Here is a 26,316-nt window from a genome sequence, read left to right on the forward strand (position 1 = left end):
CGAGGTACAGAAACACATTTGGATTAATCTCTACAGTGGTCTATGCTACTGGATAAGCTGTGCTACTCACAGTTTCATGCGCCAGCCGAGTCCATTTTGTAAAGCCGATCAGAATCTCTAGGACCCGGCCATCATAACCGTGGACCCATGAAATCTCCTACTATCAAGCAAATTCACAAAATCTACGAGGTAGACTATCAGGTGCTGGATGAATATGAACTTGTTAATACGTAGTTACATTTGAGTAGAGACTATCATTATCATAAATACATAATCATTTCAATGCTTAAGCTTCCCTTTCACCTCCACATTGGGCCTTTTTTTTTTTTTTTTTTTTTTTTTTTGGTTGCCTTTTTCGCAAAAAATTCATACTTACCTTTAGAGGTGACAACCCAAAAATCGCAACAAGATGAACCAACTCGATAAGGGGTATAAAACTAGGGCAATCCAAGTAAATGAAAAGCCAGGGAATAAATAAAAGATCAATTGCGCATCAACTTTGAGCCAGTAACAATGTTCATTTTTCACTCCGGAAAGTGGAGGTCCTGAGGAGACGGAGGAGCAGTCTTCTTTGATGCCCACGCCTTTAGAGAGATGGTGACGATCTCCCAGGCCATCACAAAGGCAGTGAAGCCCATTGCAACTGTAAACACAAACATTGCGTTCAAGTCGTAGTGAATCATTACTTCGATGATATCCTTGGTCTAGTGGCTATCAGTGAAACGGCCCTTAAAACCTTCATCGCCCTCGAGGTTACACTTACGCTCAGCATAAAGATAAGCCCGCCAGAAATAAGACAGAACGACGCGACAAGCTCAGAGGGTGGTCGGGATGGTAGCAACGAACTTGGTGGATTGAGGTAAAGGATGATATAGGTGACTGCACGAGCCATGGAAAATCCAACGAGGAGCATTCCCCACTGCGAATGCACCATCGTCGAAACCATACTAGCTTGATGGTGCGAACTCATCATCAAGCCCAACAAAAGTATCACTATGGCAGGCATCGGGTTGAGTGATAGTCTCTGCGTCTTCGGCGCTTGCCATACCTCGTCCTTGGCGGGCTGTTCAACATTGGTTGGCGCAGGGAGCACACTCATATTTATCCAATCCCGAACACGTTGTGACTCTGAAAGCATACCGCACTGACTCGGCCGTTAGTTTTAGAGATCCTTTCAAGCAACAATTGCCCAACTCACCAATCCTCCACCAAAAAACATTATCGAAATCGACACGTGCTCCAGATCTTGCGCAGTCCAAGCTCCTCCCCAGGCAGCTAAATGTTCAAGGAATACGTTGCTAGATCCGTAAAGGAAAATAACAAGAGACTCGGTGAATTCACCGGTAGGTACCCTGGATTTCCATCCAACAATGGCACGGGATGGCTTGATGTTCCATGCCCATCCAAAGTCGGCAAAGCACCCAAGCCATCTTCCCAATGTGAGAAGCCCATACCACAGGAAAATACCTCCTTTGATAAAGTGGGCAAGACCATTGAAGATGTTGTTGCCTCTCTGTGCATGGACTGTCAGCTTTATCGACAGCTGGCCATTTTACTTTCCTTACAGTCTGAACTTACAAATATGCCGCCATAGGTAACTCCACCACTAACCAGTGCAATGAAGCCAAGGGGAAGAATAGTTCTCTCGATAATAACATATATCGCCTTTAAAATATTAAGAGCGCGCTGAGAGAGTAGACCTGGAATACGGTGCGCGAGATACTTGTCCAGGAAGCGAGATCCTAAAAATTTTCGTGGTCTAGTGATATCGCCAGCCTCGTTGATTGGCTTCTCCTCGAAATCGTCGACATCATTGCCCCGAGATAGGCTACGCCCTCGCTCCATCGAGCTAGATCGAGGGCTACGCAAAGACGAAGAGCATCTCTCGGTACCCTGCCCGCTATCTCCCGACCAGCGATATTGATAATCTCCACGGGAGTATGAGGCCCGGCTATCCTGTGGCGTATCCTGCGATACTGGGAGGAAAGCAAGCCTTTCATAGGCGCTACCCGCAACATACCTGTTTCTCCCCGAATAAGCAAAGAGCAGACCCATGACGACTTCAGCGATCATGACCCAGGTAGCGATCCACCCAATTTTATGGTGAGAATTATTCACATAGAGGTCCGGAGTTTGGGTGTTGTAGATAATGCCCAGGAGCAGTCCGACCGCATTGACGACGAGGAAGAGGAATTGAACGGGGAGAGCGAGGTGAGATCGCGCAACGCTGAACATGACACCTGGATTGTAAATGCAATTAGCATGTGTAGAATCGACCCGGAGGCTTCCCTATCCATACCAATCGGAAGGATGAAGAACCAAGCAAGTACCATAAGAACGATGTGACCCAGGATAACTCCAAAATGTTCTCCGTGGGCGAAGTAACTTATTGGGCCAGAAGGCTCGGCAACTTTCGCGCTCGTACTCATTGATGGGCTAGCGCCTGCAGGCATCCCGCTGTGCATGTCCATGGAGCCATGTTCGTTACCATGCGGCTGTGCGTTTACTCCGAAGGACAGGAGGAATAAAAACACGCCCAGACGGGCAGGGAAAGTAGATAGCCGCAGCATTAGCGAAGAAGAGTACTCCGTAGCTGGGATCGATTTCCAGTCTGGCAAGAGAATGGCTGCTGGGGATCCAAGCGAGGGTCGCTGCAGCTTCGCGGCAAGATAAAGCAAACCATACAAGTATATGAGAGAAAGCAGTCGTTTCAAACGAAGGGAGAATGAAAGAGCAAAGAAGAAGATGGAAATATTAGCTTCACAAAAAGAAGACAAGAGAAAGAGCGGAGCTGGGCTATTATTAATGAGCTGAGTGTCGTCCGAACGAACAGGTCGGAGCTTTCTAGAGGCGGCCAGAGTTCGGCCTTGATAAACAAAATTAAGCTCTGGAGGGGGTTTGGGTTAGTCGTTGGGTACCTCGTTGCCAAATAATTAGTCAATCCCATAAGAGCTCATGATTATTTGCAGGAACAATTTCCATGCATCAAAGCTTCTCAGGGAAAAGAACCGAAAGACGGCAAAGCTTGTTCTGATCAGTTCCTGAAGTTTTCCGGGGATGAGGCTGGAGACAACTCGAAAGATGAAACTCCCACACAAGACATTCTTCAGTGTATTCTCCCAAGAGCAAGCAGAGTATCCCCGATCTGACACCCGTCTTTCCGTGCATGTGGAGGCTTGTCCGGCAAAAAACTGCCAGGATAACCACCATAGCGAATTTTATCCATGCGATGATCCGCGTCGACATCACCGGTCGATGACGCTAAACGTGGTGGGGAGATTCATCGTTTGTTAGCTCCGCATGACCTGGGCCTCTCCCGCCCTGCACGGTGCCAACCCTGTCAGGCTTGACAGAAACACTTGGCCCGCCTAACCGGTCTTGAGAATATGGGCCCAGGTAGGCGGATAGACGGCTAGGTATTCTGTACTCGATGTGGGCATGTAGAGTACTTCCATCCATGCTTGTTGTCCGACACAGCAAAAACATGCATGGTTAACTGTCGGTTCTATCCGCTCTCCGCACTTCAAGTGCAATGATATCAAAGTAGGCTGTCCTCTTTCATGCTTTTTCTTGAAAGCTCTTGATAGGCCCTGCAGCTCGGATTTCGCAAGGTCCAGCCACGAAGGAAGCATTTGTCATCCGCACACTTTTCCTTTTAAAACCACCAGTGACGCCGGTCCCGGTTCTTCCGCAGGCCGCCATGGCTCGTAACAAACTGTAATGCTGCGGTAATTTTATGGATATTGATGCCAAACTGGAGGCTGGATGATGATGGTTTCCCCTCACTCTGCTGTAAATAGTCATCCTCGGCCCCTAGCTCAAGGGACTCGTAATCGCAGTTATCGGTGGCCGAGATGGGCAAGTCAAGGGCGTGGGATGAGGACTTGACTCACTTCGGCAATGATACCGCTTGCATTCCAGCGTCCTCATGCCTCTCTCCTCACTCGGTTCCAAGAGCTCAGGCAGACGCGGGCTGACATTGACACGACATCCGATACATGTGGACTTCGTACTCATTTCGTATACCGAGAGCTTATTTGATCAAGTCACTACTGTACTGGATGTTTGTACACACATACGTGCAGCCTGCGGGGCTTGACAGCTCACCCTCCCAACGACAGCAGGGGGGATCCAAGCGGTCGGTCGGACATAGATTAACAACAGCATCCGGCTCACTAATCCAGAGCATCACGCGCCCAGGTGGGATTTTGAGCATGACGGGCACGATGCAAGACCGAGTCCTGGTATTTTACATGTTCATGGGAATTCCTGCAGTAAGGCCAGGAGAACATTTGATATCAGGTTTGGGAATCCGTCTGGCGACGTGTCGCCTCTAACTATTACCTAGTTAGCCAGATGAAGCGATGCGGGCTGGCCATCTGAGAATTCTTCCTCCCTCGATTGGATGTACTATACGGAGGACTCGGAAGTAGTTCCAGAGCATAATACATTCCAAGTGACGTCGGATACATGCATATCAGTCCAAATTCATAATTTTTCCTCCCGACACTTTTAGGCAGTTTTTTTTCGCGCCAATTTCCTCATATCGGGCTCCACTCAGCACGCCTCGCGGCAAACGGCTCCCTCGTCAAGACGGATTCTCTGGGCCCCGTGTCGGAATACACGGCACTCTGACTCCGGATTTGGGGGGGGGGGGGGGGGGGGGGGGGGGAGAAAAGGCGCTAAAATTTTTGTGCTGAAGATCGCCCCATAAAACACTGCGTCGCAACCTGCCTTTGGCTCAGAAACGGTGTACCAGGTCCCTTGTTCGTACATTGTATGTACTGGACATATGTATGTCCTGAGCGTTGTCATACACCAAAGTCGGCGTGCATCCGCCAGACGAACCCCGTGGGATAATAGCCTGACTCTGACTCTCCATTTGAGAATGCAATACTCCGTACTGAAGATGATATTCCATCACATACCAGCTAACAGGATGGGATACATATGTAACTGACTACGGTGTACGGAGTACACAAGCAAGATATTGGCTGAGTTTCGTTCGAGAGATGTCCTAGCAGTAATTTTCATAAGATATCCCTGGCCGCTAAATCGACATATATATCGGGCTCCTCCTTCAATCCGGGACACATGCCTCAAATCCCGAGCTGGCTGTTTTTGCACGGAGCGCTTCGCACCCCTGAAGCTCCGACATTCCCTCTAACCAACCGCATTTATTTTACAAGGGGCGGGAAGGAGTCATAGAGAACCCCCTCACGGCTCATACACTGGGTCGGCGACTAGGCAACTAGCGATTACTTGCAACATTTTTCCTTTTTCTTTGTGGGAGGGGCAAGAAAACGACCAATTATTCGGACGGGGTTAAATCGTTCTGTCTCCAAAGGCTGATACCAAGCTTTCTGTGCATCCTTTCGAAGATGGACAGCTCTGCATCTCTTGACCTATCGCAGCAGAAGGGATTCGTCGCGAATACAGCCTGCTTTTGTTTGGCCTAGTCTGTTCCCATTTATAACATCTATATCCAGGGCAACCATCAATCAAAATGATCGATGGAATCCTGAGAAGCGATGATGCAATAACCATCTCCAAAACTTGTATGGACAGACTCACATGATGCAGTAGAGCTGTGGTCTTGTGCAATTTTGGTGAACGGGTTTGTTGATAATGTCCTACACACCACCCTACCAAACCTATCCAAAGAAAAAGTCAGTCTACAATCTTGCTACACCTGACACAGTAATAGTAAAATAAATAGCTTGCTCATAAGAGATATATTTGCTGGTTTTTGAATGGTTCTTACTCTTCGATTTCGCCTCGTAACCCGGAGCGGAGTTTCGATTTCTATTTCTATTTAACAGACGAAAGCCCTTGTCTATTTGGGACCGTATGACGGTGATCTGGCCAGTTTTGAATCCATCTGGGCTATCCACGGCTATCTTCTGATACATCATTCCATGGAGAGCATGCCATACTTGGAGTTCAAGCATCTAAAAGGCGTAAATGTACAGTTTCCTTAAAGGATCCTGGAGTTCTGAGAGCACGTACCTGCATATATATATATAATATGTGTGTGTGTGTGTGTGTGTGTGTGAGAATTGGCGATGAGGATTCACTCGAATCAACGCATGAGAATCCAGAACAAAAGCCGCCCAAGTCGTTGATTTTCTTTTCTGCCCTCTGCAAGTCTCGTCAAAGGGTTCCATGAATGCTATGGCAATCGCATCCCTCTAAAATCCCTCGACCACAGCCTAATTATAATGTGGGCTTACCACAACACACTTTCACCGACAGTTAGTGTTGCAAGTAAATGTCTTTTTTTGTTATACTGACGATTTCTGTGACTCTAGCAAAAGATCTGCAGGTCTAATATGCTCATGGTCATATTCTAGGTCTGTCCTTGGCAATTTTCATGTATATAAGGGCTTGACAGCCCTACACTTTTGTGTTAATAAGGGAAAACCATGAAACACCAGCTTGATGCATGAATTAGGGTCACATCTCTGTAGGGGTAAAACAATGCAGGTATTTCACTTTAACCCGGGTGAGCCGATCACTAGCTACTAGGCTTAATGATTCCTAAAGATGCACACCTTATTGTAGAGAAGGGCGCCAACATGGGCTTCCTTTATCTTTGAGACGATTAAAGCAGAGGATCATGTAAGAATAGGGTCTGGGAAAGAGAAAATATGTAATCATTCTCATTGAATTGTCCGTTTTGCGTCACTTCCTATCCATCCAAAGCAAGGTATGCGCCAAAGAGAACTTTTGAGAGCTATGGTACCACGGATTATTTTGGAACGAAAATCAACTGTGTGTCAAAGAATATTCATATTCTAAGAGGGTGACTTCCACACCCTATAAGTGGAAGTGGACAAGAAACAGTAAGAGGCGATTTGAAACTCTTAATTCATGACACAGGTTATATGGTAGAGCGAAACGTGAAAAGGAGAAACTGCAGTGCTTAGCACCCTGATTGAGTATTGCTCATCTCTGCAGAGAGAAATACAGAAACAAAAGTTGACAGAGTGAAAATTCTTCTGAGACTGAAGGCACTGAGTCAAGCAAGGCTCAACAGAAGAGAAAGGTGAGGTTCTCCAGGTTTGCCAGACGGAAATCACACTAGGATCACGTGATATCAAGATTGACAAGGTTGTCATCACTTGTGGAAGAGCACTTTGGAAAGGAGTCTGGGTTTTCAAAGATGTCAAGATTTATCCCTTATTGTAGACAGAGTGTTGTGTTGTTGCAAGAGGTTCAGGTTTTAGCTTCACTTTGTTCCTTGGTAACGGGTTGGCTACTGGTACCTTGATCTCGATATCAGCCTGAGGTCATCCACACCCGATACCGTTCCATTTATTACAGCATATGAGACTTGTCCCTAGCTCTAATACCTTTTTTTTATTGAGTTGGTCTATTTTATTGAAGGATTGATTTGCTGTAGCAGCAAATCAGCACCAACAGAGCACTAGATCTACTTAGCCCAGCTTTATCAGTATCTTATTCTTCCTCTCCATGTCTTTCTGATCATCTTATCACTTGAGGTCTCAGTCACTTTTTCCTTTTAACTATCCTGGACTCGACCTGAATTCTGGCCTTTTTTCGTTTTATAGCAGCATGGCAGACGCTGTTATTAGCGTGACACCAGAATTTGGCTGTGGTATAGCTTCACTTCGCGATCTGTTGAGGATAAGCAGTCGCTGACCTGAATAGAACACCTCAGGGAAATATTTGAGAGCAACTCTAGAACTGCTGGCCAGTTCTACGACTCCCTTCTCCTTGTGCGGGAATCCCAGTCCTCGCTACCTCAAGTGTTCCGGGAGCTTCCTCAGCCACGCTCCGCTTCCACACGACGGTTGTCTTTCAAACCATTATATCAGTGCCTGCACTGCCCGGTTAGTCGATCGCGGGACGGTCGAGCGGCTCATCGGGAGATGACCGGTCATTTATTCTGTGAGAATGGTTATGCTTAATTCAATTTGATGGTTTCGCTAACGAATCGGCAAAAGTCGCTGATTGCCGAAGTGGGTCAATATGGTGTCAAGGCTGTGATGACTTCATATACGACAGTGAGGTGGACAGGGTACTATGGGATACGTCTAGAATAATCCGGCGCACGGATTCGACTTCAGAGAAGCGCACTATTGCTGAGACTCTAGCCAACCCTGATACAGAGGACGCTTCCTACTTGACATCTAACAGTAGCAAACGACTCTGTGGGAAGGATGGCGTGAGAGGCTTGTATAACCTTGGCCAGACGTGTTACATGAACGTTATTATGCAGACATTGTTCCATGAGCCCCTGCTCACATCTTATTTTCTCGGACACGGTCATCGCATCTATGACTGTTCCGAGGCGAACTGTTTTGTGTGCCAAGTTGCAGAGACATTCGCAGAATTTAATAACGATGAAAAACAAGAAGGATTCAACTGCCTGAATCTGCTGTTGAGTTCATGGCAATCATCCCCTGTAAGTTTCTTCTGAAAGAAAATCACCAGTGGGATATCAACTGACTTCCCTCGCTTGTAGGACCTTGCCGGGTATCAACAACAAGATGCCCATGAATTCTATCAGTTTCTTGTCAATAAACTCCATGCCACAGCCGAGGATCGAGTTGACGGATATGACCAGAGATGCCGATGCTTCTTCCATAAAGCCTTTTTCGGCAAGTTGCAAAGCAGCGTGACTTGCCATAACTGTGGAAACACAAACCGCACTGAAGACCCAATCATGGACCTAAGTCTTGCTTTCCAGGTACAGAGGAAGAAGAAAGCATTGCATTGGACGCCTGGAGAGTCGGATACGACGCCAACCCTCAACGGCTGCTTAGAGAGCTACACAGCTCCTGAAGAATTGCCTGCGAGCGATTACAGTTGCAGCTGGTGCGGAACACCGCAAGGGGCTACGAAGCAACTTAGACTTCGAAATTTGCCGGTGATATTATGCATGCAGCTCAAGGTTCGTATGCCGTTACCTTGGCCTTTACGATACAAATTGCTGATACTTCTAATCCAGCGGTTTGAGCGACATCGCTCCGTCTCGGAGAAGGTAGACGCCAAAGTTTCTTTCCCGCTGTCGATAAACATGGCGCCGTACACCACACGCTCTCACTCTAAAAATGTCTTGAAGTATACCTATGACTTGCTAAGTGTGGTAGTCCACATAGGGGACATTGACTCTGGTCACTATCTTGCTTATTGCCGGCAGGGCGAACTGGTAAGCTAACAGTGTCTTGTGTATTCGCGGCGATCTTTTTCGATTGTGTTGAACAGACGCTGACTACGAGGTAATAGTGGTTTAAGTTCAACGATGATCGAGTTACGTGGGCTACTGAGGCGGAGGTGCTGGATGCCGACGCTTATCTGTTATTCTATACCTTGCGCTCTCTTTAAGGCATAGTAGTTCCGGTTGATGAATTACGCGTTTGAATGAAGATTCAATGTATCAATACGGTAATAGGGACTTTTTTTTTTTTTCGTCTTGTGTTTTTGCCTTGAAGGATGGTTCTCTCTTTTTAACGCTACTTATGTTCGATCTCGTCACGTTTAGAAAATAGTATCTAGATCAAGGCACCAACCGCAAGACCTTACTCTTTCTCCCGAATCGCCCGTCTGAAATGACACTATGGGGATCATAATGCTAGAGAGAGATTAAAGCTATACAGCGTATGACAGGGTGATAAATGCGATATTGCTAGCATTCTCGTATTGAACCTATTCATTGGAGCCAGTGGCTCCACTCAACCAAAGTATATTCGTGGCAAAATTTCGAGCCTTCATAGGCCATTGCAGCGAAACTCCATGGACATCCCCGGAGCCCAAAGCGGGAAATGCTTGTTTTGGAGTTATTGCCCCCGCAGATGGCCCTTGGTGCCAAATATTTCGGACGTTGGGTGGTAGCCGTGAGGTTTCAGCGCGTAGCGCGTATACCTTTCCACCATTTCGTCAAAATAGAAAAGAAAAAAAAGAGTTCTCGGGCCGCAGATCCAGTGAAAGCCACGGTTCTTGAACGGTGACAAAGTGCATACAAACAGCACTTATGCTCTATTTTTAAGCCAAACAAAGGGATAGTGTTCGGTAGAGCCGATGTTGTGGGAGTCAGCGAACTCCTCTTCCCCGAGGCCTTGCTAGGCCGCTCCCTCGTTGCTGCCGGCCCGTGGTCCCTCTTGTAGTGTACCGACCTCTTGCACCTCCTCGACTTGCACCCGTTGTTGGCGAAGTCGTGGAGGCGCCTGGTGCAGAGAACTTCGAGCACTGTTTCAAGGACGTGGGCGGATTATCGACGAAAGACGTATCGGTTGTCCTGGCACGGATACATTAGCCTCGGACATGGACCTAGTAATGGAGAAGAACTTACAAGAAAGTGGTTTCGGGATCGACTTCAGGCTGGGTTGGCTCGGGAGTTGGGGGGGATTCCGCTAAATATGGAAATGTTAGATTTTATGTGCCTCTTTTTTCTTTTCTCTTGCCTCTCGCCGATCAGGATGACGACTAACTCACCGGCAGCCTCCTTTGCTCGCCGAAATGAGTCTGGGACAGGGGCCTAGTGCAGCTGTCAGCAATGCCATCGCATCTCTGCCATTATGAAAGGACAAAGCTAGCCTCCGGAAAATCAACGCAAAACGCGTTCATGTTCAACCCATACAAGAAGCTAGCAAAGCTTTCACTGAAACGGGAAAGACTCTCATGTAGGAGTTGGAGGTGCATGAAATTAGCTTCCAGGTCAGCCATGGAATCGGAGAGCTCTGCGAATTGTGGTTCTAGAGCATTGATCGCCGGCTGCATCGAATGTGAACCGCCCAGGCTGCCTCCAAAGCTCTGTTCACGGAGAGACGATCTTGAGCTCGGACGGAGGGGTGTAGTTGGACGGGAGGAAGGTCTCGGGCGTGAGGTCGACCGTCGGCCACTTGATTCCATTTTTCTCAAAATTTCCCTTGAACTGTATACACGTTATGTGAAAGGAATGGGGAACTTGAAAAAAAAAAAAGTCGAACCACACCCTTCCACTGACGTAGTCCTCGGGCCAGCTCCCCGTCGTCTGCGGGTTTCCAGAGCTACACCGATTGACTTCGGGCTGCTGCTATTTTTGTCCATCCAGAACCGGGTCACGTGGGGCGGTGAGCTTCGGGTTGTTCTGGGAAGACTTCTGCCAGCGCGCGCAGAGGCGCCGAAGGTTGGATGGCGAAAAAGTGAGCGATATCGAAAGACGGCAGTCTGGTTGACGGTTCCAGGTACGAAAACCCTCCCTGTCCGCCAAAAGGTTTTTTCATCTTCCGTCCCACCGTTTCCAAGCCACGTTGGTGTTCCCACCAACCCCGGCAGTGCACTCGATTGCCCCTCCTTTGCCGCCGCCGCCGCCGCCGCCTTCGCTCCCTCCTCGCCGACTTAGTCTATAACTTTTCTTCCGCTCCCCAACGGGGAAAAAAAAAAAAAAAAAAAAAAAAGTAAAAATAAAAATAAAAGGAAAAGGAAAAGGACATTTCGTTGACACTCGCCCGTCACTCGCTATCCTATCGTTTGTTGTTTTTGTGAATGAGTGCTTGTTTTCTGCGCCGTGTGCTACCTTCTCAGCTCAAGGCAGCATTCCAGTTTGGCAAACGACGCGCGGACACCCGGTTTTGGCTCAAGGATAGGCAGGCCTCCAGCACCAAAATCAGCCCTATTGTCTCTCGCTATCACGTCCTGACATTCGTCCCTCGTTCTTCCACCGTTGCTACCTCGAAAGCATCCTCTCTCTGGACATTTTCGATTTCGCTAGTTCTTTTGTGCGGCGGTCTAGCATTGAGCAATTCATATACGAGTATTTGGCCATTTGGGGACCCTAAGATAGTTAAGATACACGACGAGTCTTTCGCCGACGAGCTGCAAAACCCTGAGATTCTACAAACTATGACTGAGCAAATCCCTACCGGCCACGTCGGCAATCTTACGTTGGAGGAGGAAGCGAAGCTAAAAGAATTCTGGGGCGCGCTTTTTAAATTATTCGGAGTTGCAGATTCCCCAGAAGAGAGGCAGCCGACTCCACCAACATCGCCTAGCGACACTGCTTCCGACCCGAAGAAGCCTAAGCGCAAACTCGGCCTGTTTGGTAAAAAAGATGGCAATGCTGAAGAGAATGGTGTGAAATCTTCCGATGTCGAAGATAAATATGGCCAAACCAAGGAGTTTTACGATGCTCTCTCCACCCATACACCAGAACAGTTAAGAATTGCGTTTTGGAGTATGGTGAAGCAAGACCACCCTGATGCCCTTCTACTCCGCTTCCTTCGCGCCCGGAAATGGGACGTGAATCGGGCGATGATCATGTTAATATCTGCCCTACACTGGAGAGCCAAAGCCATTAATCTTGAAGAGAAGATCATGAAAGTTGGAGACGCTGGCGCCCTTGAAGGAACAAGAAGCAGCGATCCCGCGATTAAAAAGGATTCCGAAGACTTCATGAATTTACTCCGACTTGGCGAGAGCTTTATACATGGGAAGGACAAAGCCGGCAGACCAGTCTGTTACATTAGAGTGAGACTGCACAAGGCTGGAATACATTCCGAAGCGGCACTAGAAAATTACACTGTCTATCTGATCGAAACGTCAAGATTATTATTGGAAAAGCCGGCGGAGACAGCTGTGGGTCTCCCAACGCCTTCACGGCAAACATGTATGCTAATTTGACCAAAAGGCCCTTATCTTTGACATGACCGACTTTTCTCTCGCAAACATGGTAAGACGGCCCACGTCCCTCGCTATGTTCGAGACCTTCATATTGATTGTCAACCATAGGACTATGCTCCAGTAAAGTTCATGATCAAGTGCTTCGAAGCTAACTACCCTGAGAGTCTTGGTGTGATTCTTGTGCACAAAGCCCCATGGATATTTTCCGGTATGGCACATTCAACTAATATCTCACATGTGAAATACTAAACATATCTACAGGTATTTGGACTGTCATCAAAGGCTGGTTAGATCCAGTCGTTGCTGCTAAAGTCCATTTCACAAAGACCGCTGAGGACCTTGAAGCATATGTTTCACGTAGCCAGCTCATCAAGGAAATGGGTGGTGACAACCCATATACATATAAATATATCGAACCGGAAGTAGGGGAAAATTCAAGGCAGGAGGATACCAAAGCGATGGAGACCTTGATCAGCAAACGGTTCCAATACGCCGCTGAGTTCCAGCTTGCTACGAAGTCATGGATATCAACAAATGGCGCCTCTGCAATGGCCGAATCAGCGGAACTTATGAAAACGCGAAACAACATTGCTTCGCAATTGCATGACAACTATTGGTACCTTGACCCATTCGTGCGGGCACGATCTCTATACGACCGCCTCGGCGCTATTCCACGCCGCGAAGCCAAGAAAGCTCCATCATCCAGAGCAGATAGTCTCAAGACTCATATTTCCGAGAAGCGCAGCTTTGAAATTGTCACCACGAGACAGATTCTTGTTGATAGTGATGGCGATGAAGTCGACTAGAAGTTGAAGTCGATTGTCGCTCTTGTTCTCTCCTCTTTGTTCTAACTTCTTCGACCACTCAACACGGCATTTAGCCTTGGCTTCTTTTCAGGAACGTTTGCTCAGAAGCTTGATGCTAATTATCTCTGTGGCCCTATCGTGGGCAAAGAGATCGGAAAGTCGTACTCATTCTTTTGCTTGATTACATTTTTACTTGGTTCGGGACCTTTGCATGGTTGCTTTTCTTTCCTAAACCGTCGGATTATGGAGAAAACGGATGGCATACAGTTGATTCCCCTTTGATTACGTGACTTGAAGCATATAGGACTGGTCCTGTACATTAAACTCGCCTCTCCTGTGCTCTCTATCCTGCGCTCCTTCTCCTGGAAGATTCTTCTCTGATACAAAAAAATAAATGAACACCAAGGTGTTTTTGTGCAAAGTACATACATATTCCCTCGCGAAGACGACGTTTTCTCCCAGCTGTTTCAATTTTTATTTCCGCTTTGAAACTACAACATAGATTTGTAGACGCGCTCGAGAGATGTATTTGAGGATCAGATACTCCCTCAAGCACAGAGGATGCTTCTTAAAGAGTTTTACTTTACATTTTTGATTTAAGTTCGTTGCAGAGCTCCTTAAGAGAGTCCATATCCGCGTCCTTCGCGGGCCAGCCTACGGTGAGACCTTCGGTCTCGTTTGGTTTCGGAATCTAGGTCGCCATCGTTAACCAGTTCCTTGGGATACAACTGACAACTTAGGCAGCACCAAAGGTGCGCACCAGGGACAAAATGTTTTTCTTACCATATGGAAATGGACCTATAAAAAGATTAACATTGTCCATTTTTGGTTCCGGTGTTTTGAGGGAGATGAAGCTTACATGATCGACGAATTGATGAGCAATCTTGCCATTGTTTTGAAGGATATTGAAATCCGATGCCCCAGCGGCGAGGGCAATTTTCTTAGCGACGGGCTGTGGATTCGCTCTTTTTAGCCCAATTGTTGCCGAGATACGCATTGTGGCGTAAAAAATGTGAGTTTGGGGCGGCGAGAGGGGCGCGCTTTGCTTACCAGCAGCTCGGTGAGGTCTTGATCGGGGATGTCAGTGAGCTTGGCACCGTGGTATTTGGGGATTACGAGCTGGTGGTGAAAAGAAGATACGTTAATAAATGGCCCTTTGGGAACTCGGCACGTTGATCTAACTATCGTGCGGTGCCATAACTTGTCACGGTATCGAGGCAGATGCGAGTGATGTTTCAAGTCAGACAACTGGTATGGAAGAACGAACCGCATGTCCTCGGCTCAGTGGCTGAATGTCGAGGAATGCCAGCACCCTTTCGCTCTCAAAGAGCTTCATGCAAGGGATTTCTCCTAAGGCGCTGTCAGAAATTAATTCACAAAAGCGCGACATCCCGGCAATAGAAGGGCTGCGGGAAGTATGATGTCAATGGGGACCTTTGGGCACGGGAAGCCGTTGCTAGCTTACCCTTGATGATCCTGCAGAAAATACAGGCGGCAGAAGCGGCAGACATGGCTAACAAATTATAGAGATCGAAGACCAGATAGGAACAAATGAATCTTTCTGCGATGGCGAGGTGAGTGCAAGCATTCAATGGAACTCAGAAGTTGAGGGGCGGTAGAAGTGGGGATAATAATTGTGTGTCCGTGGTTTTAAACCCCCGTGTGGATTTTGGGGTGGAACAAAACGACGGGTTGATTGTTGGTGATGGCGACGGGATTCGAACGCGCGATCTTGAGGTCACCGTTGGAAACACCAAGTTTATAAGGCATTGCGCTCCATAATTAGGAGGAGTGGGACAAGCTAGCTCAGAATCCATTTCTTGCCTTTTACCAGAGATGGCCGTGGCTTTGCCCAATACACTCCGCTCCTCAATCTTTGGAATCACTATCGACAATAGTCGGTCGATAATTTTATACTTTTTTTAAAGATTTCACCACGAAATCTTTCATGTTTTGCAATCCATCGTCTTTGTTTTTGATATTTTAAGTCTACTCTCTTGCCAAAAATTTCCTCCCTCGAATGCCATTCAAGTGATGGAGCACTTTTCGCTGGGCAATGGGTTGGGTTTTGTCGTGGAAACAACCGTTATGCCGTGCACATAACGGGGCGGGTTGCCCCTCATAACTCCCCCCAACAGTATCCGAAGTTGCCCCTCAATCGTTCACAATCAACCGAACCTACTAGTACGGAGTGCTGGCGCCAGGAGCAAAGCATCCAGGCTTGCTCGATGACAAGGGCGGCATTAATTCCATGGTCTCAGTCTATCGTGGTCTACGGCCAGATTTAAACCTTCGGCTCAGGCGGCGCTTCTCTTCGCAGCCTTCACGCCGAACGGAGTCCCGTTCTCCAACGGGCTCGTATCTCCTATGGAGAAAACGCTTAATGGACCCAATCGTATCAACTCTGGCGTTGTCGTCGTCTGCCGAGTGGGAAGCTCAGTCACTTTAGTTACCCCGGATGACTATCGGCATCGAAACCCCAGAGAAAGATAAATGCTGCCGCATTCCCCACATAGTTCAACATGTCGCTGTCATTGAGGTCACTCTTCCATACATCTTTCTCGCGGATACCCGTTACTCACTCCTTTCGTGTTGCCAAATATCACTTTACTTACTGCACTAGAAAGCCGGCTGCTAGTTATATTCAATTGTATTCTGTAACTTGTCCACGAGCCATGTTGACGACCGAGCTATCGAACGCTGACGTCGCGGCGTTGCGTGCCAACAAAGAAAGACTACAGAAGTATATCCATAACAGTTGTCAATGGGGAACTGGGATAAGATGGGGAGAGTAGGTGATATCCCTCTCTTAATCCCGGAATTAGCTGTTGAGTTAGATGAGCGACGTTCCCACAGGGCTACACACCCGCTAGTTTCTCTCTGTTGGGTTGACGTGGTCAGAAACGTGGTGCTAACTACATCGGATTGAATCAGCAAACCGACGGATACGGGGATGGCGCGGCTTGCCTTATCTCAGGAGGATAAGCAAGTTCGAGACTGGTTCAAGGAAACGACCGAGGCACTTGGCTGCAAGGTTACTGTCGATGCGATGGGGAATATGTTTGCTGTTCGTCCAGGTCGACGACAGGACGTTCCCCCAACGTTTGTTGGAAGCCATTTGGATACCCAACCAACGGGAGGAAGATACGATGGGATTCTAGGAGTATGTGCGGGTATTGAGATGTTAAAGGTGCTTGAAGAGAACGGCATTGAGACTGAAGGCGGCGTCGGGGTTGTCAATTGGACAAAGTTAGTATATTGTTTTCATGACTCCGATATTGTCGACCTATAGAACTAATCGCGCCTAACAGTGAGGAGGGAGCTCGATTTCCAATGAGCATGGTCTCTTCGGGGGTCTGGGCAGAATGCATTCCTCTATCGGCAGCTCATAATCTCTTCGAAGTTCCTACTGTGGCCTCTCTTCCATCGGCTGCATCGTCTCCTGAATCAATGAAGTCTGCACTGGAGAAAATCAATTATCTGGGTACTGTACCATGCTCTTACAATGCCACACCAATGGCTGCCCATTTTGAGCTACATATCGAGCAGGGCCCTCACTTGATCACATCTGGCCAGCGTGTTGGCGTAGTGACCGCAGTGCAGGCATATCGTTGGTACCGGATAAATGTAACCGGCCGTGACTGTCATACCGGAACAACGTCCTTCGAGCACCGTGCGGATGCTCTGTATGCCTCGGCGAAAATGATGGTACGTGCCCGAGAGATCGCGCAAAAGCTTGGCTGCCTTGCTAGCGTTGGGATTGTCGAGATCAAACCCGGCAGCGTGAATACCGTTCCTGGATTCGTCAGCTTCAGTCTCGATATCCGTGGACCGGAATCTGAAAATGTAGACGTATTGGATAACGAGCTGAGGAAGGAGTTCGATGCTATTGCCGCGGAGGAGGGAAAGAACATTGGAAAACCTTGCCGTGTTGAATGGCAGTTGGATTTTGATAGCCCTGCGATCAAATTCCACCCCGACTGCATCGAGTGTGTGACAGAAGCAACAAAGGCAGTGGTTTCCGACTCCCCAAATCCGGAGTCGATGTATCGGACAATTCGCAGTGGCGCCGGCCACGACAGCGTCTTTACGTCCAAAAGGGTACCGACTAGTATGGTATTTGTCCCTTGCAGAGATGGAGTTAGCCACCATCCAGAGGAGTTCTCCACTGCCGAGGAATGTGTGGATGGCGCGTCTGTCCTCTTGCAAGCAGTGGTGAGATATGATCGGAAGAGATTCAGCAGCTAAGCACTAGCGGAACACTACTCGTGAGCATGTCAATTACACTTGGAATTAGCAGAAGCAAAGAGGATTGTTTCTAGTCGATGTTTCATTATATTTTGAACTCGTCGTAGCGCCGTCATAATAAAATAGGCGACTTAAAACAGCATGACGAGTACTTATAACACATTGAAGTTTCATCGACTCAAGACCCGACATATCCCAATATCACTTGTTTTAGGCTGATGTGCGGAACGGCCACTAACCAGGTACGAGTGACCGTAACCACCGCTCCCCATCCACAAGTTCAAAGATAAATCAGTTCATCTAGGATGGTGGAGCACCGCGACCACGGCCGAATCCACGGAAAGAAGGAGCGAAGTCTCCAGGAGCACCGCCCTCCTTACCCTCACCCTGCTCACGGCGTCTGTAACCACCGTCACCACGAGGAGGACGATCGCCACGGGGACCAGGGCGTCTCTCGCGCTCACCCTCGCCGCCCATCATGCCGCGTGGAGGAGCATGAGAACGCTGCTGCTTGATGTGCGTAGCGGGAACGATCTCAGCAGGCAAGTGGAGCCATTCACGGAGGTACTCGAGACCCTCGGGGGTCAAGGTGTAGTAGTAGTATTGCCAGGAGAAGCGGGTCTTGACGTAGCCACGGGAAGTAAGGGACTGGCAAGCCTTGATGACCTGTAGAATGCGGCTGTGAGTATACGGGGTTCAAACCGGGAGATAGAGAGGCCATACATAGAGGTTCTTGGTGTCAATGTCAGAGTGCTTGGGAAGGTTGAAGTCCTTCTTCGCTACGAGCACACCCTCTAGAAAGGTGGAGTTTTAGTACTTGTCCGCCATTCTGAAACAGCATGTAATGTACTGCTGTAAAGGCTACATACCACGGAAGAGGTACTCGTGGATCTTCTTGCGGTCAGCCTTTGGGATAAGCCTGCGAACTTCCATTAGTGCTCATTCTGCGCGGAATAGGGTACGAGATCTTGACATACATTGTCGCGAGTTCCTGGCGTACTTCGGGGAATCGCTTTGACAACGCGACTCAGTACTTGCAGTGGGTTGATTGAAGTGCTGGTCTTGAAGCTTTGGCTTTCGATGGTCTTATCAAGTGTGTTAGGGTTCGCTAGCCCTTTGCCCTAGCTCGCCGCATCGGGATGTTCACGTGATATTGAGTTTTACTTGGCGGCGCTAACCAGCCCTGTAAATGACGAAGCGGAGCATCATGAGCCAGCAATTGATGTCAGCACCATCACTTGACTACGGAATAGTTACTCCATATACACAACCTTCATCGTCTCTCGTGTAGTGGAGTCACCGCCAATATATTTGCTTAAACTGCGAAGAAGATTGAATTCGCTGAATAGGATTGACTAGCTTTCTGTCATCCTGATACGCAGCCGCAAGGAACACTGAACGCCGCCACCATGGCGCCTTCGACGATTAACGTGCTCCTTTCTTCGTTCCCAGGTCTCTCGCTGCCTTCGACGCTATCTATTCCTATCTCATCAATCTCAACAGTTGCTGATCTCACTGAGAGAATCGACTCAAGGCTTCCGGCGTCATTATCTCTTCAATCTCCCTCCCTTGTTCTAACCACCACCGACAGCACCGAACTGCGACCATACTCTTCTGACAAACTCGCCAACTTCCTAACCGAATCCGTTGATGGTCCTTCCACATTCCTTCCCGTCCGCCTCAGCGTTCGCGTATATGGAGGCAAGGGTGGTTTCGGCTCCCAGCTCCGTGCTGCTGGAGGCCGAATGTCCAGTCGCCGAAAGGGAGCCCAGGGCGAGGACAATGGTTCGAATCGCAACCTGGACGGACGGCGCTTACGTACTGTAAAAGAAGCCAAAGCTTTGGCCGAGTATCTTGCTTTGAAACCCGAGATGGAGAGGAAGGAGAAGGAAGCGCGGAGGAAAAGGTGGGAGATGATTGTCGAGCTGACCGAGAAAAGAGAAGCTGAGATACGCAATGGGGATGGGAAAGGGAAGGTTGACGGTGAATGGATGGAAGATAAAGAGGAAGCGGGAGAAAAGGCCCGTGAGGCTGTTTTGCGTGCGATGAAAGAGGGAATCTGGAAGGATAACCTCGCCGGAAGTTTGCTTGCTGGATCGAGCACGAGCCCAGGCGAAAGTAGTGGAAGTGGAGGCTCTGTTAGTGCAAGTGAGGACAGTGAGATGGAAGATGTCGGGAGCGAAAGTCCTATGGAAACTGGCAACGGCTCAAAAGCATCTCGTCCGGCTAGACGATTTATCGGTTTTGATGATGATGATGACGACGAGGAATTTCTCAGTGACGAAAACGAAGATAAAGAACCTTCTAATAATGATAGCGATGACTCTGCTGGTATTAAGGGAAAGGGAAAAGCTAAGGCTTGAAGTTATGGACTGTTACCTTGCTCTTCATGGCGTTTGGCGCACCTCCAGAGCCCTATCGAATTTGCAGGGTTGGTAGGAATGATTGCTCATGTACATTATAGCGACATTAGATAATGAAATTGTATTGATATAGCAGCGCCCCCCCGGTTCAGGTGCTTGGGCAAATTCTCTGGCAACACTGGCTTGCGCTATTGGTATAAAAAGGTCACCCGAATCCGATAAGATCGCTACGGTTGACTGCATCAACCTATGTAGCATCCTGATAAATTTCGAAGCTTCAATGTCCTCCAAACTTGGAGACGATTAATGCTAAAGGGGCCGTCATGATTGCTTCAAACTCAAGAGTTCTAGTTTGGAGAAACCTACGGTGTTTGTCTCGAGGTTTCCCATTTTCAAATTGCGGTCGCTGCCGTCCATCAAGGTTGCTTCCTCTAACTTCGACTATTCGCCTCAAACCCAAAGCAGCAAGGGGATTTCATACTCAGCCGTTCCTTTGCACATCAGCGAATGATACCTTGACTTCCGCCAAACATGATCCTAGTTTGCTCCCGATTGCTTGCCCTGGCTGCGGTGCACTAACACAATGGGTGGACAAAGAGCAGGCCGGTTACTATACTAGGACTCGAAACGCTGTGAGATCTTATATTCAGGAAACTTCGAGGGATCGAGATGCTACACGCACAGAAAATGAATTATGTGCAGAAAGTACCGATATCAGTGCTAAGGTTAAATCAGCAGACACAGCCTCTGGCGAAGAGTTGAAGCTGGCCAGCGGAAAAGAAGGTATTACAGGCCGATGCGTTGATATCCTCAGCTCCATTTTGCCCGACCAATAGCTAACACAGACAGCTTCTTCAGAGCTAGAGTTAGCCGCACCGATTTTACCACTTTGTGACAGGTGTCACAGTCTCGTTAACCATCGCGAGGCTTACCCCATCCCCTACCCTCCACTATCGTACATTCGAGATATCATGGAAGAATCCCCCTGGCATATCAACCATGTATACCACATTCTCGATGCCGCCGATTTTCCACTCTCCTTGGTCCCTGACATTTATCGGGATCTTTCTCTCCAGACCCAGCGATCGCTGAACCGCAGAGCGAAAACCGTCACATTTCGACATGGAAAAAGGCAGACAGACGTCCATTTCATAATCACTCGGGCTGACCTCCTGGGTGGCATGAAAGAACACATTGATTCTTTGATGACATATATGACCCAAGTCTTAAGGGATGCCCTTGGACCAAGCAGTGGCAAAGTCAGATTGGGAAACGTACACATGGTGAGCGCTCAACGGGGATGGTGGACGAAGGAAGTTAAGAAAAAGATATGGGAAGAAGGTGGAGGAGTATGGATGGTTGGTAAAGCCAACGTGGGCAAAAGCAATCTGATACAGGCTATTTTCCCGAAATCTCCCGATGCTGCTCGCAAGTTAAGGGTAGAGGAAAATTCCAGCCACTTAACCCCTGAGTTTGGACCCTTAGATATTGAAGAGAGTGGCTTATTGCCCCCAGTGCAGAAACAATACGACTTCCCCGTTCTCCCCATTGTATCTTCCCTTCCAGGGACGACGGCTTCCCCGATCCGACTTCCATTCGGGCAGAAAAAGGGCGAACTCATCGATTTACCTGGACTTTTCCGTGGTGGAATAGACGAATATGTTCAAGATGGATTCAAGTTCGACGTAATCATGACAAAGCGACCGAAACCAGAGCGTTTGACTGTAAAGTCGAGACAGTCCCTTCTACTAGAGGACCTTGTCAGGATAACACCTGTCAATTTCCAAAGCGTAATGTTGGCATCTCCGTTTGTACCGTTGACGCCGCATGTTACCTCCACAGAAAAAGCAACGGAAGTGCTTCTCGGACAGCGCAAGCCTCCACATCCACCGATCGCCAAGAAAGGAACAAACAAATGCATCGCGTCAGCAGGAGTATTTGAACTCAAATATGACGTGACAGAAAAATACGGAAAGTCGGTCAAGCAGTCAAAGTACCAAGATGGCGACAATCTCACGGCTCTTTATAAAATCATGTCAGTGGACATCTTAATTGAAGGGTGCGGATGGGTGGAGCTCATAACGCAAATCCGTACGAAGGACTTTGTGGAAGGTGAGTTTCCCAAGGTCGAGGTCTTCAGTCCCAATGGGAAATGTGTTGGAAGCAGAAGACCTATATCCGCATATACATTTTTGCATGAGAAGAGAAAACAGGATGCAAAGAAGGCAGGGCGTCGGAGGCGTTTCGGTTAACTGAATGAAACTGTTGCATCTGATGTAACGCTAGACATTGATTATTGGTCGACCTGCGCTGCGGAGTCGCATGTACTATATAATCTAGAGGATATGTCCCTTGGGTGGACGGAGTTCTCATGGAGATATTGCATAATTTGGATTTCTATGCATAGCCTGAGGTGTACATAGTTCATTTGTGTGGAACTGATCTCTATTTCATGTATAAACAATCGAATATTTGGAAAATTACTCTCTATCATCACTTTTCTTTCATGGGAGCTATGGTTCCTTTCCAACCCCAGCGGTAAAGGGTACGCAACCAAAATATAGAGCGCTCTCACACTCATGATAGAACGCCAAAGCCCAAACGTTAAGCCGCATCCGCATCGTTAATATTTTCAAAATGGAAGCTCGGTTGGCCAGGAACCGCGCTCTCAGCAACAGGCGGTAGGTTTTCGCGCTGCTCTCCATTAAGTGTAGTGCCGACCTTTCCACCTTCTTCGACTGAAATAACCTCCACGACCTTACATCCGGTGGTCTTCCTCACAACCCCAACCATGTCTCGCAAAACTTCGGCTTCATCAAAGGCAAGCTGGCGGCTAAACACCGTTTCAGGGCTCTCTTTGCCTTGAATTAGGCGTCTCTTCAGTCCTTGGACAAAGGGCATAGCTTTCTTCATTTCACCTAACTTGCCAACCTTGGCATTAAGTTCCTTGTCGTTAATCGAAATGCTTACTGCATCGAAAGCTTCGCGGACAAGATCAATGTACTTTTCTTGCCACGTTGGGAATTTCTGCGCAACGAAGATAGTAATCTTCTTGGGTTTCCGGGGGTCAAATGTGACGGCTTTGCCTTTAGAAATCTTCTTGACATATGCTGCTTCAGAAGATGTGATACTGGAGGATGTTGAGCGAATGTAATCGATAGCTGCTGAAAGAGCGGGCACTGGCTCTGGGGCTTCAGGGAAAAGAGCGTATTGAATGGTTTCAGGCTATTAAGAGTTAGCAAAATCGTAACGTGTTTGAACACGCAGCTGTATACCTTCTTAAGCACTTCAAGCCAGACATATTCTGCCCAGTGAGGGGCAATAGGAGTTAACAGGAGCGCCTGGAGCTCAATGTATCGAAGAATAACGTCGCGATGCATTCCAATGCCGGCTGCTGAAGCTTGTTCGCGGTAGAAGTCTCTAGCGCTAGTGAATTCATAAAGAGCAGATTTGAGAGCCAGTTTGAAATTTGTACTGAGAGGTATGGTTATTAAATATTGTGCTTGATCCGTGGGAGGGAACAGGGTGACTTACTCGGAATAATGCTTCCTCGCGTCGTGAACCAACACATTCATCTCGTTGTTAAACAGTTTATCAACGAAAGCATCGGCTGGCCCTGTACGCAAACTAGTATCTTTAATGATGTCTTCGACCCATTCTTTGAGTGTGTGTAGCCGCAGAATGTTACTGTTGGCAACAGACTCCTCGAAATTTGCATCTTCAATGCCATCACCAGCATCAGCAAAGGCAATACGGGTGGCATCCGCACCGTACTTATCCACAGCATCTCTTAAAGTCAAGAAATTTCCAGTACTCTTGCTCATCTTTTCGCCATTCAGGAGTAAGTGACCATTGGCTCTAACTGACCGTGGCCAGTATTCTTCAGGGAACAGAGCGATGTGAACATAAAGCCAGAAAGTAAGATGGTTCTGAATCAAATCTTTGCCCGAAACTCGAACGTCAAGAGGATACCAATACTCGAACTCTCTTCGAATGGTTAAGTATGCCTCCTTGCTAATGCCGGTGTTCTGGATAAGATTATCGTCCAAGTCTCTACGGCAGAAGATATAGTCCCATGCATCGTCCGTTAGTTGTTCTGGCTTAATCCCAAGAGAGCCAGACTCGTTGCCATATCTGTCCTTCTGGAGTAAGTGGGAAATAGTATAATATGCCTGATAGATGGTACTATCACTCAAACTTTCCACGAGGAATTGCGGATCCCACGGCAGCTTAGAGCCGAGGCCATAAGTTCTCGCGCAAGCCCAGCGATTGAGCCACTCAAGATTCTTTTCGAATCCGTGTCGAGTCTCTGGAAGATAAGTGTTGAGACTGTTCGCAACGTAATTTTGGGTGTCACGAAGCCATTGAGGATCATTTGGACCATAATTCATGAACCATTGACCAAGGTATGCCACCACGCAGTCGTCGCCACTTCGGCTCACAACTTTACCCATTGGGTCGGCATATGCGAACGCATCACCGCTTTCAATGAGCTGCTTCCGGACTTTCTCCTTCGCGGATTGCACAGGCTCGCCCTTGAAGTCACCCACAAGCATTGTCCCCTTGTAAAAGCCCTCGTTATAAGCCAATTCCTTGGCTTGGGTAAGCTGTGTAGTATCTTTTGGAGAGTTAATTTTCAACTTCTTCACCAAGGTTGGCGCGGTGAGGTTTCCATATGTTGGTGTCTCAATTATAGGAATAATCTCTAATTCCGCCCATTCCTTTTTGATGCCATAGTAGTCCGCTTTCTTGGCGAGATCAGAAACGGTGGCAAAATCGTCAGGGCTGTCTGACGGGACTGAAGTCACGACACCGGTTCCTTTGCTGGCGGAGACAGTTTCCATAGGCAAGATTCTAACACCTTCCTTGTGCACGGACAACGGGGCGTTTACCAATGTGCCAACAAAGGTGGACCCAGGTGCTTCAGCAACAAGAGGAAGCTCGCTCTGGTCCCGCGGAAATTGATCCATTTCGAAAAAGGTTCCTTGGAATGCCATATTCCAAGCGCCACGTTTTGTCACAACATAGTACTCCTTATCTTTCACTTTAAAAACACCATAATTGAGCGATGGTCCGACGTAGCAGCAGGTCTGACCGTACATTGTCTCGGGACGCATCGTAGCAGGCACAAAGTACACATTTGCGTCACTTTCAATCTTCCCTTGTAGAACCTCTTTCGCCTTTGTCGACCATTCTTTAACTTTCAATTTCAATGCAGTATATTCCTGCGGCCCAACCCCTTCACCCTCATTTCTATCGTGATCCATACAAGGTTGTCCATCTTTTGGAGAATAGATTGTGTATCGGTTACCATACATAATTTTGCCCATTTCATGCAGACGATTCATCTGCCACCGAACAAATGAGTCGAAATATGGATTAATGTCGGTTGTGACAAACTGTCTTCGCCAATCAACTCTTGCTCCCATGCTGTCTAGATCACGGATCCAGAGTGGTGGGAAATACTGAAGCCAGTGGTCAGGGTCGGCGAACTTATGGACCTCTTCAAGCGGTATGCCCAAAGCCAACATGATCTGGAACTGGTATTTTAACTTCACGGTTTTGCTTGCGGCCTTGCTCTTCTTTCCCGAAAATTTTGAAGGATCTTCTTTAATCTGAACTGTTGCCGCCGCCGGAGCCGCATCCGCTTCCTCGTAGTCTTCGTTATATTTCTCGAAATACTTGCCAAATTTCTTGATATCATCGACAAGCTTATCTGCGCACGCCTTAATTGGCATACCGGTACAGTGGAAACCGAGAGGAAACAAAGATCGTTTGCCTTCCATTCTAGCAAATCCGGCCATAAACTCAATTTTACTTGCAGTAAAACTGTGTCCGGCGTGCGGAGAGCCATTCATGTACGGAAAGGCCATTGTTCCAAAGAATTTTGGATATTTGGCCCGAACCTCAGCGGGTGACATAGAGTCGAAGGGAATTTCGGAAAGCGAGGGCGCATCGACCTCGAATACCCTCTTTTCTTTCCATTGCGCCTGGTACTTCTTCTCAATCGCGATAAGGGTGTCTCTTTTCTCAGTCTGAGGGAGTTAGTAGAGGGCGGGGAAGCGGACAGGGGTCTGAGGAGCTCACGTTCTCGAGCTTAAGAGTATTTTTGGTACTGTTGCTGGGGTCCAGCGCAGCAGCTGCTGCGACTGCTGCAGACATGGCTATCGAGGTATAAGACGACCGGATTTTCGTGAGGCACTGAGGGAAAAGGACTCCAATATCTGCTTGGTGCCGGCGGCGGGGTGATCACCGTGAAACTCCGCCCTTGA

At 48.0% G+C, this 26,316-nt stretch overlaps 12 protein-coding genes across 12 annotated transcripts; 5 read left to right on the forward strand and 7 right to left on the reverse strand.

The window, feature by feature from the left end:
- Positions 1–314: 314 nt before the first annotated feature.
- Positions 315–3,166, reverse strand: CIMG_01706 (uncharacterized protein). The gene is made up of 5 exons (XM_001247934.2): positions 2,300–3,166; positions 1,579–2,240; positions 1,199–1,513; positions 764–1,144; positions 315–704 (listed from the first exon to the last, which is right to left on the reverse strand). Exons 1-5 carry the CDS (start codon positions 2,568–2,570, stop codon positions 525–527), a joined length of 1,809 nt encoding a protein of 602 aa, XP_001247935.2. The 5' UTR covers positions 2,571–3,166; the 3' UTR covers positions 315–524.
- Positions 3,167–3,215: 49 nt separating this feature from the next.
- Positions 3,216–4,043, reverse strand: CIMG_12764 (uncharacterized protein). The gene has a single exon (XM_004445710.1). The coding sequence runs from the start codon at positions 3,630–3,632 to the stop codon at positions 3,369–3,371; it is 264 nt and encodes an 87-aa protein (XP_004445767.1). The 5' UTR covers positions 3,633–4,043; the 3' UTR covers positions 3,216–3,368.
- Positions 4,044–5,258: 1,215 nt separating this feature from the next.
- On the reverse strand, positions 5,259–6,015 carry CIMG_10801 (uncharacterized protein; the record flags this gene model as incomplete). The annotated part of the gene is made up of 4 exons (XM_012358905.1): positions 5,259–5,405; positions 5,575–5,645; positions 5,765–5,951; positions 6,010–6,015. The coding sequence occupies 4 exons, from the start codon at positions 6,013–6,015 to the stop codon at positions 5,259–5,261; spliced, it is 411 nt and encodes a 136-aa protein (XP_012214328.1).
- Positions 6,016–7,250: 1,235 nt separating this feature from the next.
- Positions 7,251–9,550, forward strand: CIMG_01704 (ubiquitin C-terminal hydrolase). Its single transcript, XM_001247932.2, has 6 exons — positions 7,251–7,621; positions 7,675–7,914; positions 7,971–8,431; positions 8,492–8,920; positions 8,978–9,178; positions 9,256–9,550. Exons 1-6 carry the CDS (start codon positions 7,579–7,581, stop codon positions 9,352–9,354), a joined length of 1,473 nt encoding a protein of 490 aa, XP_001247933.1. The 5' UTR covers positions 7,251–7,578; the 3' UTR covers positions 9,355–9,550.
- CIMG_01703 (DASH complex subunit DAM1) lies at positions 9,528–10,929 on the reverse strand. Its single transcript, XM_001247931.2, has 4 exons — positions 10,564–10,929; positions 10,462–10,504; positions 10,319–10,379; positions 9,528–10,264 (listed from the first exon to the last, which is right to left on the reverse strand). Exons 1-4 carry the CDS (start codon positions 10,876–10,878, stop codon positions 10,060–10,062), a joined length of 624 nt encoding a protein of 207 aa, XP_001247932.1. The 5' UTR covers positions 10,879–10,929; the 3' UTR covers positions 9,528–10,059.
- A 232-nt stretch (positions 10,930–11,161) lies between these two features.
- CIMG_01702 (CRAL/TRIO domain-containing protein) lies at positions 11,162–13,858 on the forward strand. The gene is made up of 4 exons (XM_001247930.2): positions 11,162–12,582; positions 12,635–12,676; positions 12,736–12,835; positions 12,889–13,858. The coding sequence occupies exons 1-4, from the start codon at positions 11,494–11,496 to the stop codon at positions 13,431–13,433; spliced, it is 1,776 nt and encodes a 591-aa protein (XP_001247931.1). The 5' UTR covers positions 11,162–11,493; the 3' UTR covers positions 13,434–13,858.
- On the reverse strand, positions 13,731–14,979 carry CIMG_01701 (HIT domain-containing protein). The gene is made up of 6 exons (XM_001247929.2): positions 14,899–14,979; positions 14,701–14,783; positions 14,484–14,552; positions 14,293–14,385; positions 14,217–14,231; positions 13,731–14,124 (listed from the first exon to the last, which is right to left on the reverse strand). Exons 1-6 carry the CDS (start codon positions 14,942–14,944, stop codon positions 14,017–14,019), a joined length of 414 nt encoding a protein of 137 aa, XP_001247930.2. The 5' UTR covers positions 14,945–14,979; the 3' UTR covers positions 13,731–14,016.
- A 431-nt stretch (positions 14,980–15,410) lies between these two features.
- On the forward strand, positions 15,411–17,754 carry CIMG_01700 (hydantoinase/carbamoylase family amidase). Its single transcript, XM_001247928.2, has 3 exons — positions 15,411–16,224; positions 16,368–16,682; positions 16,745–17,754. Exons 1-3 carry the CDS (start codon positions 15,956–15,958, stop codon positions 17,679–17,681), a joined length of 1,521 nt encoding a protein of 506 aa, XP_001247929.1. The 5' UTR covers positions 15,411–15,955; the 3' UTR covers positions 17,682–17,754.
- Positions 17,729–18,715, reverse strand: CIMG_01699 (40S ribosomal protein S10-A). The gene is made up of 4 exons (XM_001247927.2): positions 18,659–18,715; positions 18,551–18,600; positions 18,405–18,475; positions 17,729–18,347 (listed from the first exon to the last, which is right to left on the reverse strand). Coding segments are annotated over exons 1-4 (489 nt in total). The 5' UTR covers positions 18,661–18,715; the 3' UTR covers positions 17,729–17,981.
- A 205-nt stretch (positions 18,716–18,920) lies between these two features.
- CIMG_10800 (uncharacterized protein) lies at positions 18,921–20,184 on the forward strand. The gene has a single exon (XM_012358904.1). The coding sequence runs from the start codon at positions 19,091–19,093 to the stop codon at positions 20,042–20,044; it is 954 nt and encodes a 317-aa protein (XP_012214327.1). The 5' UTR covers positions 18,921–19,090; the 3' UTR covers positions 20,045–20,184.
- Positions 20,185–20,365: 181 nt separating this feature from the next.
- CIMG_10799 (uncharacterized protein) lies at positions 20,366–22,512 on the forward strand (the record flags this gene model as incomplete). The annotated part of the gene is made up of 2 exons (XM_012358903.1): positions 20,366–20,827; positions 20,903–22,512. Coding segments are annotated over 2 exons (1,856 nt in total), but the record flags the coding sequence as incomplete, so codon positions are not given.
- On the reverse strand, positions 22,411–26,275 carry CIMG_01697 (leucyl-tRNA synthetase). The gene is made up of 4 exons (XM_001247925.2): positions 26,132–26,275; positions 23,579–26,079; positions 23,320–23,518; positions 22,411–23,269 (listed from the first exon to the last, which is right to left on the reverse strand). The coding sequence occupies exons 1-4, from the start codon at positions 26,204–26,206 to the stop codon at positions 22,649–22,651; spliced, it is 3,396 nt and encodes a 1,131-aa protein (XP_001247926.1). The 5' UTR covers positions 26,207–26,275; the 3' UTR covers positions 22,411–22,648.
- Between the last annotated feature and the right edge of the window lie 41 nt (positions 26,276–26,316).

Source organism: Coccidioides immitis, assembly GCF_000149335.2.
Source record: "Coccidioides immitis RS genomic scaffold supercont3.1, whole genome shotgun sequence".
Classification (NCBI taxonomy): Eukaryota; Fungi; Ascomycota; class Eurotiomycetes; order Onygenales; family Onygenaceae; genus Coccidioides; species Coccidioides immitis.

Bases quoted from the DNA above. Each gene is read 5' to 3' on its own strand.
- CIMG_12764 (XM_004445710.1), bottom strand. From the start codon at position 3,632: ATGCTTCCTTCGTGGCTGGACCTTGCGAAATCCGAGCTGCAGGGCCTA.
- CIMG_01701 (XM_001247929.2), bottom strand. From the start codon at position 14,944: ATGTCTGCCGCTTCTGCCGCCTGTATTTTCTGCAGGATCATCAAGG. The intron at 14,784-14,898 runs GTAAGCTAGCAA...ACAGCGCCTTAG, and splicing joins TTTCTGCAGGATCATCAAGG to GAGAAATCCCTTGCATGAAG. The intron at 14,553-14,700 runs GTTCGTTCTTCC...TTTCACCACCAG, and splicing joins CACTGAGCCGAGGACATGCG to CTCGTAATCCCCAAATACCA.
- CIMG_01702 (XM_001247930.2), top strand. From the start codon at position 11,494: ATGAGTGCTTGTTTTCTGCGCCGTGTGCTACCTTCTCAGCTCAAGGCA. The intron at 12,583-12,634 runs GTGGGTCTCCCA...TTTGACCAAAAG, and splicing joins AAAAGCCGGCGGAGACAGCT to GCCCTTATCTTTGACATGAC. The intron at 12,677-12,735 runs GTAAGACGGCCC...TGTCAACCATAG, and splicing joins ACTTTTCTCTCGCAAACATG to GACTATGCTCCAGTAAAGTT.
- CIMG_10800 (XM_012358904.1), top strand. From the start codon at position 19,091: ATGGCGCCTTCGACGATTAACGTGCTCCTTTCTTCGTTCCCAGGTCTC.
- CIMG_01699 (XM_001247927.2), bottom strand. The intron at 18,476-18,550 runs GTATGTAGCCTT...CCACCTTTCTAG, and splicing joins CCACGAGTACCTCTTCCGTG to AGGGTGTGCTCGTAGCGAAG. The intron at 18,348-18,404 runs GTATGGCCTCTC...CGCATTCTACAG, and splicing joins TTGACACCAAGAACCTCTAT to GTCATCAAGGCTTGCCAGTC.
- CIMG_01704 (XM_001247932.2), top strand. From the start codon at position 7,579: ATGGCAGACGCTGTTATTAGCGTGACACCAGAATTTGGCTGTG. The intron at 8,432-8,491 runs GTAAGTTTCTTC...CCTCGCTTGTAG, and splicing joins GTTCATGGCAATCATCCCCT to GACCTTGCCGGGTATCAACA. The intron at 8,921-8,977 runs GTTCGTATGCCG...CTTCTAATCCAG, and splicing joins TATTATGCATGCAGCTCAAG to CGGTTTGAGCGACATCGCTC.
- CIMG_01703 (XM_001247931.2), bottom strand. From the start codon at position 10,878: ATGGAATCAAGTGGCCGACGGTCGACCTCACGCCCGAGACCTTCCTCC. The intron at 10,505-10,563 runs GCTAGCTTTGTC...CAGCTGCACTAG, and splicing joins TTTGCGTTGATTTTCCGGAG to GCCCCTGTCCCAGACTCATT. The intron at 10,380-10,461 runs GTGAGTTAGTCG...TTCCATATTTAG, and splicing joins GCGAGCAAAGGAGGCTGCCG to CGGAATCCCCCCCAACTCCC.
- CIMG_01706 (XM_001247934.2), bottom strand. From the start codon at position 2,570: ATGCTGCGGCTATCTACTTTCCCTGCCCGTCTGGGCGTGTTTTTATTC. The intron at 1,514-1,578 runs GTAAGTTCAGAC...GTCCATGCACAG, and splicing joins TTACCTATGGCGGCATATTT to AGAGGCAACAACATCTTCAA. The intron at 1,145-1,198 runs GTGAGTTGGGCA...CGGCCGAGTCAG, and splicing joins TGTTTTTTGGTGGAGGATTG to TGCGGTATGCTTTCAGAGTC.
- CIMG_01697 (XM_001247925.2), bottom strand. From the start codon at position 26,206: ATGTCTGCAGCAGTCGCAGCAGCTGCTGCGCTGGACCCCAGCAACAGT. The intron at 26,080-26,131 runs GTGAGCTCCTCA...TAACTCCCTCAG, and splicing joins ATACTCTTAAGCTCGAGAAC to ACTGAGAAAAGAGACACCCT. The intron at 23,270-23,319 runs GTATACAGCTGC...AACTCTTAATAG, and splicing joins GGCTTGAAGTGCTTAAGAAG to CCTGAAACCATTCAATACGC.
- CIMG_01700 (XM_001247928.2), top strand. From the start codon at position 15,956: ATGTCGCTGTCATTGAGGTCACTCTTCCATACATCTTTCTCGCGGATA. The intron at 16,225-16,367 runs GTAGGTGATATC...GGATTGAATCAG, and splicing joins ACTGGGATAAGATGGGGAGA to CAAACCGACGGATACGGGGA. The intron at 16,683-16,744 runs GTTAGTATATTG...CGCGCCTAACAG, and splicing joins GGGGTTGTCAATTGGACAAA to TGAGGAGGGAGCTCGATTTC.